The sequence below is a fragment of the Mirounga angustirostris genome, unplaced genomic scaffold (genome assembly GCF_029215605.1).
Source record: "Mirounga angustirostris isolate CCGP_5_RB_7025 unplaced genomic scaffold, mMirAng1.0.hap1 SCAF_16, whole genome shotgun sequence".
Classification (NCBI taxonomy): domain Eukaryota; kingdom Metazoa; phylum Chordata; class Mammalia; order Carnivora; family Phocidae; genus Mirounga; species Mirounga angustirostris.
The window spans coordinates 34,710,263-34,724,292 of NW_026991724.1; the positions used below are offsets into that span (position 1 = coordinate 34,710,263).

The 14,030-nt window shown below is 35.8% G+C and overlaps 1 protein-coding gene across 2 annotated transcripts in view; it reads right to left on the reverse strand.

The window, feature by feature from the left end:
* The window catches only part of LONP2 (lon peptidase 2, peroxisomal), a 115,133-nt gene that overhangs the window by 61,314 nt on the left and 39,789 nt on the right, over window positions 1–14,030 (reverse strand). For both annotated transcript variants that reach the window (XM_045891156.3, XM_045891155.3), the window contains exon 8: window positions 12,189–12,330. In XM_045891156.3, the coding sequence (XP_045747112.1) occupies window positions 12,189–12,330 (142 nt within the window). The remainder of the gene's footprint in view (window positions 1–12,188; window positions 12,331–14,030) is intronic.

A 14,030-nucleotide genomic window follows, 5' to 3' on the forward strand; every position in this document is an offset into this window, starting at 1 on the left:
CCTCGGAGCAGTAATTCAGTATTCACTAACTCAATATTTGTGGCAATTTTACAGAACACAATTATGGCAATAATAACTGTATATTATTACTGTGTTGATAGGCTTACAGTGTACAGAGATATATTTTGGCAATAGCTATATAAAGGAGGACAGAGAGAAGGGGGGCTTATTTGAAGCTCAGTGTTTATATTGTTATTTATGATGTTTAATTTTATGTCAATTTGGAGAGTGTTTTTGGATTAGATTAACAATTAAATCAATTAACTTTGGGTAGACTGCCCTCCACCTTATGGAAGGACCTCATCTAATCAGTTGAAGGTCTGAATAAAACAAAAAGACTGGCCTCCCTGAGCAAGAGAAAATGCTCCAGCAAACTGCCTTTGAACGTCATCTGCCCATCAGTTCTCCTGGGTCTTGGGCCTGCCAGTCCACACTGCAGATTTTGGAATTTCCAGACTCCATAACTGCATAAGCTGATTCCTTATAATAAATCTCTTTACATGGATATAGACAATCTATATCTAAGTCTTATCTCTGTATATCCAATAATAGGTACACCTAGGAAAAGATCAACAAGGACACAGATTTAAACAATACTATAAATCATTTAGACGTAACAAACATCTAGAGAACAATCCATCCAACAACAGCAGCAGTATACACATTCTTCTCAAGTGCACATGGAACATTCTCAAGGACAGACCATAAGCAATGCCATTAAATAAACACCTAAATTTCAAAGAACTGAAATCATACAAAGTGCAATCTCTGGCCACAATGTGATGAAATCAGAAATGAATAAGGAAAAAAATTGGAAATTCATAAAAATATGAAATTAAACCCTAAATAACCGAAGGGTCAAAAAGAAATCACAAGGAGAGTTGGAAAATATTTTGAGATGAATAAAAACAAAAACGTAACTTACTAAAACTAGAGATGCAGCTAAAGTGGTGCTTATAAGAATATTCATGGCTGTAAAAGCATATATTAAAAAAATTCAAATCAATAACCTAACTTTCCACCTTAAGAAATAGAAAAAGAATAGCAAACTGAACCCAAAGCAAGCAGAAGGAAGGATATAATAAGAGAGTAAAATAAACAAAACAGTGAAGACAAAAACAACTGAGAAAATCAATACATCAAAATAGTTCAACAAAACTGACAAACATTTAGCCATATTGACTAAGGAAAGCAGGAAGAGCACGCAAATTACTAAAATCAGGAATGACTCAAGCCACATTACTATCAACCTTTTAGAAATAAAAAATACATGAGTATACTATGAACAACCATATGCCAACAAATTCAGTAATCTAAATGAAATGGAAAAATTCCTAAAAAGATACAAACTATCAAAAGTAATTTCTATCAAGAACTAATAGAAAATCTGAACAGATCTTGCCACTTCTATTCAACATCATACTGGAGGTGCTAGCCAGGGCAGGTAGGGAAAAAAATTGTATCCAGATATTCAAACTGGAAAGTAAATGTGTATTTGTGTATTACATGACCTTGTACATGGGAAAGCTTAAGGGATCCACTGAAAAAACTACTAGAATAAACAAGTTCTGAAACTTTACAGGATACAAGACCAATATATAAAAATCAATTGTATTTCTTTACAAAAGCTACGAACAATTTGAAAAAGAAATGAAAAAAACAATTTCCAATGGTATAAAAAAGAATAAAACATTTAAGAATAAGTTTAACAAAAGGACTGTAAGACTTACATATTCAAAACCACTTTAAGGAACAAAACAGAGGAACATAGGGGAAGGGAGGGAAAAATAAAACAAGATGAAATCAGAAAGGGAGATTAACCATAAGAGACTCTTAATCATAGGAAACAAACACGGTTGCTGGAGGGCAGGGGTGGGCGGATGGGGTGACTGGGTGACGGGCATTAAGGAGGGCACATGATGTAATGAGAACTGGGTGTTACATACAGCTAATGAATCACTGAACTCTACCTCTGAAACTAATAATACACTAGATGTTAATTAATTGAATTTAAACAAAAAAATAAAAATAAAAAAACACCACAAAACATTGTTGAAATAAAATAAAATAAAAAAGAAGATCTAAATAAATAGAAAGACTCCTATGTTCATGGACTGGAAGAATTACTATTATTACTATGGCAATACTCCCTAAAATGATCTACAGATTCAAAGTAATCCCTATCAAAATCCTAGTTGCCTTTATTGTAGAAAGTGACAAGCTGATCCTAAAATTCATATGGAAATAGGAAGGACCCAGAATGGCTAACAATCTTGAAAAAGAAGAACAAATCTGGAGGAGTCATACTTCCTGATTTCAAAACCTACAAAATTAAAGATTATGTGGCACTTGGCATAGATGGAAATATAGATCAATGGAATAGAGCTGGAGTCCAGAAATAAATCCCTGTATTTACAATCAATTGATTTTTCAACAAGGGTAACAACACCATTCCAAAGAATAAGAAAAGTATTTAATAAGTGGTGCTTGGGACAACTAGATATCCACATGCAAAAGAATGAATTTGGATCCCTATGTCTTATACCACATACAAACATTAGATCAAAATGAATTGTAGACCTAAATATAAGAACTAAAACTGTAAAACTCTAAGAAGAAAATGTAAGAATTCTCAAGACCTTGATGGTTTCTTAGATATAACTCCAAAATCACAAATGATAAAAGAAAAACATAAATAAATTAGACTTTATCAAAATAAAAAATTCTGGTGCTTTAAAGAACACCATCAAAAAGTGAAAAGAAAGCCCACAAAAACTGATGGAAATATTTGCAAATCATGTACCTGAGAAGGTACTTGTATCGAGAATATATATAAAGAACTTAACGAAAGAAAGCCAAATAACCCAGTTAAAAATGGGCAAAGGATTTGAAAAGATAGTTCTATAAAGAAGATATACAAATGGCCAATAAACACATGAAAAGATGCCCAACGTTATTAGTAATTACGGAAGTAATCAAAACCACAATAAGCTATGGCTTTGCACCTACTAAAACAAATGGATGGCTAAAATAAAAATGAGAGACAGTAACAAGTGTCAATGTGGATAAAGAGAAATTACAACTCTCTTACATTGTTAGTGAAATACTAAAATGATGCAGCGACTCTGGAAAATAGTTTGTAAGTTTCTCAAAATGTAAAATACAGAATTTCCATATGATCCAGCAACTCCATTCCTGGAGAAGTGAAAACCCAAGAGAACTGAAAACCTATGTCTATACACAAACTTGTACATGAATGATTACAGCAGCATTATACATAATAACCAAGGGTGGGAACAACCCAAATGCCCATCAAGTACTGAATATGTAACAAATGTATCCCACTAATGCAAGATGTTAATAAAAGGGAAAACTGGGGGAGGGAGGGTAAGAAATTAGTGGTTGCCAGGTGCTTGTGGGAGGGGGGGATGGAGAGTGGCTATTAATGGGTACATGAGCAATGCATATATTAAAAAACCACAGAATTGTATACTTAAAGGGGTGAATCTCATGGTATGTGAATTATGTCTCAATAAATCTGTTATTAAAAAAAACAAAGGTGGCAGGGGCGCCTGGGTGGTTCAGTTGGTTAAGCAGCTGCGTCAGCTCAGGTCACAGTCCCAGGGTCCTGGGATCGAGCCCTGCATCGGGCTCCCTGCTCGGCGGGGAGCCTGCTTCTCCCTCTCCCTCTGCCTGCCTCTCTGCCTACTTGTTCTATCTCTCTGTCAAATAAATAAATAAAATCTTTAAAAAAAAAACAAAAACACAAAAAAACAAAGGTGGCAAATACATTTACAAAAAAGAACACAAAACAATGCAATACTACTGCATACCTATTAAACAAAATCCAATACACTGCATACACCAAATGTTGGTGAGGATGTGGAGCAACAGAAACTGTCATTCATTGCTGGTGGGCATGCAAATGGTACAGCCACTCTGGAAGACAGTTTGATAATTTCTTACAAAATTAAACATGCTCTTACCTTGTGGTCCCAGCAATTGTACTCCCTGGTATTTACCCAAGTGAGCTGAAAACTTATATCCACACAAAAACCTGCACACAAATGTTTATAGTGGCTTTATTCATAATTGACAAAACCTAGAAGTAACTAAGCTGTCCTTCAATAGATAAATGGATAAACCATGGTACGTCTATACAATGGAATATTATTCAGTGGTAAGAAAAAATGAACTACCAAGCCACCAAAAAAAAAAAAAAAAGGAAAAATCTTAAATGCATATTACTAGGTGAAAAGACTACGGACTGTAGAATTCCAACTATATGACATTCTGGAAAAGGCAAAACTATGGAGACAGTAAGAACAGCAGTGATTACTAGAGGTTTGGGGGGGGTAGGAATGAACAGATGGAACACATGGGATTTTTAGGGCAATGAAACCATTCTGTATGATCCTGTAATGGTAGATACATGTCATTATACACTTATCAAAACCCGCAGAATGTACAACACAAAGTGAGCCCTGATGTAAGCTATGAACTCCAGTTGAAACAACATATTTAATATTGATTCATCAACTGTGACAAATGTACCACACTAATGCAACATGTTAATAAAAGGGAAAACTGGGGGAGGGAGGATAAGAAGTTATATGGGACTCTGGGTACTTTCCACTCAATTGTGCTATAAACCTAAAACTGCTAAAAAAAAAAAAAAAAAAGGGTGGGGGGTGGGGGGAGGAGGGCTGTTAATTTAAAAAAGGAAATAATATAAAAATTGAAAATGGGTTCTGATAAAGAGAATGTAAAAAAATGAAATCACTTAAAGTAACGAGGTAGTAAGATAAGGATGTGGTAGATTACTTAATTTTGATTTAATAAAGGGAGGAACAATCTATCATATTTCATGTATGATATTGATAATCAGAGAAATTGAGATGTGTGATTTTTAACTTAAAAGTACTACAAGTAGTATAAAAAACAGGATACATGCCTTCTGAACTAACTGTCCATACAGTTAATGACATAATTCAAAGGAAATAACTAGGACTCCTCAAAAAGGGGGACAAAAAACAGCTGAACAATAAGATGACAAAAGGCCCAACACAAGTTAGACAATAATTCAAAAAAGCCTACTGAATATTAAAGACTTCCAGGTGGTATCAAAAATTAACCAAAAGTTGATTATATGAAATACTAATAAAACATCCACCTTTTCACCAAGCCATCCACTCCTAGGTATTTATAAAAGAAAAACAGAAGTATAGGTCCATTCAAGACTTGTACATGAGTATTCACAGTAGCTTTATTTGCAATAGCCGAACACTTGAAAAATCCAAATATTTATCAAAATGTTAATTGATACACCAGTTGTTTTTCTCTTGCTGTTTTCAGTTTTCTCTTTTGTCTTTCAGGATTTTTATCTTATTTACCTATGGATTTCTCTGTGCTTATCCTACATGGAAATTCACTGAGCTCCACAAATGTGTAGATTTATGTTTTTCATCAAATTTGGTAAGTTTTCGTCCATTATTCCCTCAAAAATTTTTTCTGCTCCCATTTCCCTATCCTGTTCAGTTATGCATAGATTGTTTTGCTTAACAGTATCCTACATTTCCCTGTTCATATTAGTCATTTTGTTTTCCTGTTCTTCAGACTGCATAATCTCAGTCAATTGATCTTCAAATCCACTGATTGTTTTACCAGTTCTAATCTACTGCTGATGCCCTGTGGTGAATTTTTTGTTTCAGAAGTGGAACTTCTATGTTTAATACCTTGATTATACTTATGATTTCATGATTTACACACATATCAAAATTAATCAAACTGTACATTTTAAATATACCCACTTTCTATATATAATTATACCTCACTACTGTAAAAAAGTAAGTAAAATATATTTAAATCATAATTTTTAAATAGGGTCTGCTGCTTTGGTTTACTTAGTGGCAATCAGTTTACATCACACTCTGAATGCCTATTTCTATTTGTAACTTAAATTGCCCAAAGCTGATCATACATTCTATAGAACATTCAAAGTTTTTCATTTATTTCTGGCAAAAGAGAATCATCAATATAACAGAAGGTCCTCTAAATTTTGTAAATACTGCCTATTCTTCATATAAAAAATAAGAATATATAATCTATTAAATACTGAAAAATATTTCCCCAAAGGAACAGGATATTTTTGAAAAGTGCTTGCTCCTGAACACCTGGGATATAAAGACTAAACCCAACTCATCATTATTTCTTAATTTATTAGTCAAATTACTATTTCTCAACAATTTACTGTCTCTACTTCTAGCAGGTGTTTTTTTCCTTTCCTTTTCTTATTTTACTATTGAATCCAGCGGTGGGTCCTTGCTAAGACACACAGCTAGGATTTGGGCCAGAGGTTTTTTTAATGGTCCCCTCATAGAGCATCCCTGAGGATGGAGGGAGAGAAAAAGAAAGTCTTGATGATTATCTAGTCACAAGTTCATAACAATAATTCCCTCATCCCACTCCAAAATTAATTTTCATGTAAATTTAGCCACACAATCTAATCACTACCAAACTCTAATAATGGGAGTGCTAAATAGGGTAGAAATGAGACACAGCAATTTTGGTTGAGAATATAGCTAAGGTCTGGAGGGCAGTGGACAGTCAGGTGGCGCCTTGTTCATGTGTGTGTGCTGGGGAGGAGTGAGTAGGTAATAGGGGAAAGAAGATAAAAAATGGGAACAGGGTATAAAAAGAGAAGTGGTAACAAAGACATAAAGACATTTTTGTGTAACTTGCAAGTGCCTTGGGCGCTGGTGACAGGGTTTGCCAGCATTGAAAAGTAATGATGAGCAGGTCCTCGTTTCCCTACTGTAGCTAGTTTGATCATTCAATTGCAGTATTCCCCTTAATCAGAGATAGAAAAGAAATGAAAGGGGGAAAAAAATGTGTCTTCACTTACACCTCTCTCATAACATCAGTATTTAAGACATTTTTTTTACTCTGCTGGATCTTAGAATTTATACTGTAAATACAGCCTGTGAGGAGATAAAAAATTAAGGTAACATCCAGAATCTCAGATTTTTCATTAATAAAAGGATGAAGCTGGATTAGATGATTCCCAAATCCCTCTCCTTTGACATTCTTTGACAATAGGTGTAGAGCTTAGACGATCTTATGTCTATTGTATCCAAGTAGTAAATATACACAACTTGATCTAATTATTAAAAGGACCTAATTCTAATTAAGTAAGAACTTCAGTTAAAAAAAGCTTACTAGGTCTATATTAGTGACTTTTCTACTTTGGGGATACCATATATTATTCAGAACTGTAAATATTGCTTACATAGAAAATTGGTAAAGTATCTATGCATTTTGTTAGCCCAATGTATTTCAGAAGTGCTCTTATGTTTTATAACAAAGTCTGAATCTTGCATCAATTATAAATATGATTGCATCTACCTGATAAGAATTCTATAATTTTCTTGAGTTTAGTAATTACATAAAAAGATGACATTTTATTACTATTTAACAACAGACTTATCCAAGTTCTACTGTCTACCAACATTTTTTAATCAATTAGTTGAACCTGTTTTTATGTTCTTCCAATAAATTTTCAAAAGAGGCTCTCTAAATTTTGAGTAAATATTCCTTTGTTGACAACAGTAACTGGATAAATAGGCATCTCCTTCGTGAATAAATATGAAGGTGAGGAGAATCTATAGGCAGAACAAGTATATTCTTTAGTTTACTTGGAGTAACGACTCTATACCTACTATTGTGTTCTTTATATCTTATATTGTTCTAATATAAATTAGCTATAAAATAATCTTGTACGAGTGTATTTTATAAATGATATCCAGAAGTCATTTCATTAAAAAGTAGGCTATGTGGAAAGATAAAAAGCCATACTCTTGGATATGCCAGACGCTAATATTCTACTTTAAATATAAGGTGTTGAGGGGCGCCTGGGTGGCTCAGTTGGTTAAGCGACTGCCTTCGGCTCAGGTCATGATCCTGGAGTCCCTGGATCGAGTCCCGCATCGGGCTCCCTGCTCGGCAGGGGGTCTGCTTCGTCCTCTGACCCTATCCCCTCTCATGTGTTCTCTCTCTCTCATTCTCTCTCTCTCAAATAAATAAAATCTTTAAAAAAAAATATATATATATATATATATATAAGGTGTTGAGTAATTTGTCCTTTTTTTCCATTTAGGTGGGTCTAAAGGTGATAGAAATAGCAAGTGGTTTTCAAAATGGACAAAGAAGAAATGTCAGTGGATATTAAATTAAAATAACATCTGTAGAGTACTTTACAGTTTCCAGAGCACTTTTACATATATATCATTTAATTGTTTCAACAATCTGTGAGGGGTAAGAGGTTTTTTACCCAGGACTGGAGCAGGTGGGAGGGAGAAGGAAGTCAGGTACCAAGACACTCATTTCTTCTGTATATGTATTTGCTTCACTCTACAGAACCCCAGTCTATAAGGAACTGATGCTACTTACAACTAAACTACAGTGATAAGTATGTGGCCCCAGGTAGCATTTACTTTGAGGTATCATTTGAGGCTTTAATACTTTTATTTGGAATATTAATAAATCAATTACCAAAAAAGTGAATACCAACTTCTACCAGGCAAGAAAATATCACCACACCAGCTGCTTGTTACCAAACATCAATTCAATTCAACAAATGTTACTCAATCGCTACAAAGCACTAGATGAAGACCTAAAATATACTGTACAACAAACAGGGGGCTTAATCATCTCCTACCACTTGTGAAGCTGTCTTTGCTGGATTTGTTTCAGGACTCTCACAGAGTATGTTGAGAAACTGAAGTATCAGGGATTATTCTCAAATTCTTTTCAACAGGGTAACTATAACTGTCTAATGAGAAAATCTGTCAGATCATCTGAAAAATGCCCCAATGTAAATTAAACTGGAAGTCAAATAAAGTTATTATCTAAGAAGCCACTAAACTCTTCAATAATGTTCACTATTTTATTGTTCGTAGTACTGATGAGTAAACAAGTTGCTGAGTCAGAACTGCCTTACAGTAAAAACAGGCAAAACCAAACGAAACTCTTATCTCCAAGTTCTGTGGCTTTTAAGTACAACAATTGTACTTTTTATTGTCCAAACAGGACCCACTTCTGAGACTAAAAGAGAGTGCAATTGATAATTAGGCATAAAATGGAATTGTCCCAGGCAAACCAGAATGTATGGTCTCCCTGCTTACAAGACACGTGTCCCAGGGTCATCCTGTTCTAAGAAGATTACAAAAACAGAAAAGGAACAGGAAGAGGAAACTCAAAGCAAGGAAATAAACAAGGAAAAAAACAAACTTTCACAAAGCAAGTTTTCCCTCAATTTTATAAATCAGTTTGAATATTAGTATTTTCTTTAAACAGTAAGGGTTGTGGGAGCAGGGCTAGTAAAATGAGGACTGGTTAAAGTTTATGAAGCAGTCAGGTCCCAGATCCCTTCCCCCATCCCAGCAAAATACTGGTTTATTTTCCTAAGAATATAAAATAAAATAGTCATTCCCTGCCCAAGTGACCCTGGGCACAGCTGAGTAGAGTATGTACTCTACTGAAAACAACAGTTCAGGTGAAGGCATACATCTGGGATGCTGAATGCAGTGGAAGTCCCCACCCTCCCATCTCCCCCCTTGCTTGATTCCCAGGAAGTTAGCAGACCAGCCTTCATTCTAAAGGCAAGGGACTTAAGGAGTCCTCTCTGAGAAATCTGACCAGCCTCAAGAGACTGAAGTTAGAGACCTAAGACGTTCCTCAATCAAACAGCCCAGCCAACCCTATTGTGAAACTCAAGTCAATAAACCCTCCTCAGATGTGCACAGCTGCCAATCAGCATTTCTGTTCCTCACTATTAAATATGAACAAACAAAAATTACCAGATATCTAATGGACTCTAATAAAAAAGACAGAGGAAAAAATATATAACAAATAGATTAAAGCAGCTTAAAGAAAAGGAAAAAAATATCTATTAATATCTTTCTCACAAAGAGAATATATTACACTTATGTAACGAGCAAGATACTATAAAAAGAACAAGCAGAGAAATTAAGAAAAAGTTCTTTAAAATAATAAACTCACAGAAGGATTAATAGATAAAGGAAGTCTTCATAAAAAGTATAGCAAAAAAACCAAAAAGGATGAGTAATAGAAAAGATAAGAAAATTAAAGATCTCACATCCAATTAATAGGAGTTCCCAAAAAATGAAGAAAAAAATCATTAAATTCAAGAAAATTTTAAGGAAATAAAGGACAGGATTTTCCAATTCAAAGAATCTTCAAAGCATCAGCTAAAATGAAAAAAAAAAAAAAGAGAGAGAGAGAGAACCATGCCAAGGCAGATTACTGTAAAATTTCAGAACACTGGGATAAAGAGCAGATTCTGAAAGTTTTCAGAGAACAAAACAAGTCACAAAAGACAGGATCTGATGGCCTTGGTCTAATCAACAGCAACACAGGAAACTGGAAAACAATGGAGCAATGTCTTCAAAATACTGCAGGAAAATTATGTCCAACCAGAATGCAAACTACCAATCAAGAATAAGGGAAACATAAAGACATTTTCAGATATGCAAACTCTAACCCACCCATGCAAGCCTTCTCAGGAATCTACTGGTAGATTAACACCAAGAAAATGAGAGAATAAAGCAAGAATGAGGAAGACATGGACTAGAGGAAACAGGAAATCCAAAACAGTGGGAGGCGAAGGGAGATCCTACCTAGCAAGACAGCTAGGTACCCGATGTGGACAACAACTAGCTCAAGCTGGAGGTGTGAAGGAGATCAAACTGACAAATGCTTAAAGTGTCTGCAAGTTGTTGTTGTTGTTTTTTAAGATTTTATTTATTTGAGAGAGGGTGTACATGTGGGAGCAGGGGGGGAGGGGCAGAGGGAGAAGGAGAGAGAAACTCAAGCAAACTGCACTGAGTGTAGAGCCTGATGCAGGGCTTGATCTCATACCCCTGAGACCATGACCTGAACTGAAATCAAGAGTTGGACACTTGGGGCGCCTGGGTGGCTCAGCTGGTTAAGCGACTGCCTTTGGCTCAGGTCATGATCCTGGAGTCAGTCCCAGGATTGAGTCCTGCATCGGGCTCCCTGCTTAGCAGGGAATCTGCTTCTCCCACTGACCCTCCCCCCTCTCGTGTGCTCTCTCTCTCATTCTCTCTCTCTCAAATAAAAATCTTAAAAAAAAAAAAGAGTTGGACACTTAACCAACTATGCCACCCAGGCACCCCACAGTGTCTACTAGTCTTGAAAGGAGACTTAGACAACTGCTGGAAGTAAGGCAGAAGAAACAAGACAACTATTAGCTCTACAAAGATTTTTTTTTTAAATGTGCAGCAAAACAAAAGAAGGACAGGAAAAGAAAAGTGATCATAATTTACCATATGGCTCAGCTGTGAAAAGCACTTACATACTTATAATAATTTAAGTATCTGACAGTGACTTAACAAAATCAGGATACAATTTAGACTGGGAGATTGGGGGTATAAAAAAACGACATAGTGGGGGTGGAGGGAAGAAAGCAAGTGAAATCCTCATCTCTTATACAGAAGATTCAACAGATAATGCCAGAAACTGTATAATCAAGAAGCAGCAGGGGCGCCTGAGTGGCTCAGTCGGTTAAGCGTCTGCCTTCGGCTTGGGTCGTGATCCCGGGGTCCTGGGATCGAGCCCCGCATCGGGCTTCCTGCTCGGCGGGGTGTCTGCTTCTCCCTCTCCCTCTGCCTCTCCCCCAGCTCATGCTCTCTCTCGTTCTCTCTCAAATAAATAAATAAAGTCTTAAAAAAAAAAAAAGAAGCAGCAATACAGTCATGTTATTTTGAGAAAGGACAGTTGATTAAACTAAAAGTTAAAGAGGTCAACAAGTAGAAGTAGACATGGGGGACCCCAGGGAGAAGAAGACTTGTTTCCTGTTTTTTGTAATAACCTTATAGAACTACTGGTCTCTAAAAAAAAAACACGTATAAAATTTCAAGTATTTGATAAAAACAAAAAAGAAAAAAGAAATGGAGATTATTAGAGAAAGAAAGAAGAAATCTCAAAGACATTTTAACTTAAATATTAATTTGCTTCAGGTTTTAGTCTGTATCACACTTTTTCCCATGACTAAACCCACATCAATGTATATGCTACTGAATACAATTATCTGCTCTCATCTGCACTCTTCAGGTGTGATCAAAACCAGGGAAGTTTCTAAGTCTTACCTCAAGCAGAGCTGCTGCGGGATCACCCTGTAGACTTTTTCCTAGTTTGTCCACCTCATCTAATAGGAACACGGGATTGTTAACTCCAACAGTCTTCAAGCCATTGATTATACGTCCAGGCATGCTGCCGACATAGGTCCGCCTACAGAAAGCAAGCATCAAGTTAACAAGGTGTCGGGAGGCAAGAGCGGTTTTACTCGGAAATAAAAACTTAGGACTGAGAAAAAGTCATTTAGTTATCACAGTAATGCAGCAAGGAGGTACTATATATTTAAAAAGCTCTATGGTACAACCAAGAGTTAACAGGTCTAATTTTTATTTTCTATTTAATTCAGGCTCTAAGTTTCCCAAGATACTGGAAGAATCTAGTTTTTGCCATTTAGTGAAACTGAGAAACATTATACTTAAATGATTGTAACTTTTACTTTTTAGGATTCCAAAACGTCCAAAGGAGCCTATGACTTTAATTCCCATGCTTTTCATAGTTTCTCAGAGTACCCTCCCACCCCACCCCCCAGCCTCCCACAAGCACCTTTGTACACAATGAAATGGTTGTGCCAGGGCTGGTTAAAACATCATCATCATCTTTATGAAGGAAATCAGAATTGGTTCAAAGGGCCACTCAAAATGCAAAAAAAAAAAAAAAAAAAAATCCAAATTCTTTTATTTTAGAGGCAATAGTTTGTTATTACTTATAGTAAGATTCGGGGTCAACAGTATGTATATCAAAATTCTTTTAATTCTGGCCTTTTGAATAAAACTGTGTTCATCCTATGTATATTAACTGGTATAACAACCAAGTTCAGCCAGATATTCTGTTGTGCACTAAAATGTTAGAGGCTCCTTTATCGTATCGGAACAAGAACCATCTACATAATTATGACAGATCTAGAGGGTGGCATAAAAACAAATGTGTTTGTCAAACTGAAAACAGGTGACTTTTTTTTTTTTACAAAGCCAGCAAAACTTTAAGCAGCAATTTACTAATTTTAATTACAACCTTGTTGCCAAAGCCATGCGTAAAGCAGATGATGTTTGTGAAAAGACATAAAAGGGTGTCTACCTACAAGAAACTGATCAAATGGTGAGTGTTACAGCAACAGTTATCTTAGGGTGGGCACAAAGCCGATCCACAGAGCAGGCCTCAGTTTCACCACATGACTGTATAAAGTAGGACAGAGTAAATAGAGCGACCTTTGAAAAGACAAGCAAGCCTTCCAAATATTTTGGGAATGCCTTACATCCAGAGAGGGTGACCGAGGCACTGGAACCAAACACAATAAACACTGTCATATTACAATAAGGAGTCAGCACATTCAAGATTTCAGAATGGGATACAGGAAGGACGAGACTCAAAATTATTAAGTCTCTCAAATTATTTCTCTAGAGAACATACAGATTTGCCAGTATTCTGTGAGTAAGTAGGCAAGGGAAATTGAAAACAAAACAAAACACTGCAAAGCCTCCAAGGGTCATTTCTTACTGCATCAACTTCTTTCTTTTTCTTATGGTTTTTGACAGGTAGATTTCAAAAACAGGTATTGACAATTCTAGACCTAAAGTCATGGAGAGAAAATAATATTCTAGGCAGGTGCCCTTTCTAAAGAATGAGAAATCTAGATCATAGTCTATATACAAACAATTCCTCCTAAACCTTTCATTGCTTCCCAGAGCCTAGGGAATAAATCCAAATTCCTTTGTCTGGAATTCAAGGCTCTTCACGATGCAGTCCCCACCAGTCTTCCTAACCTGCTGCCATTACGCTCTTGCTTTATCTAAAATCACAATCCTATTATACCCCTTGTGCTTTTTTAACCTCTGTTAATATGGTAGCTTCCTGCC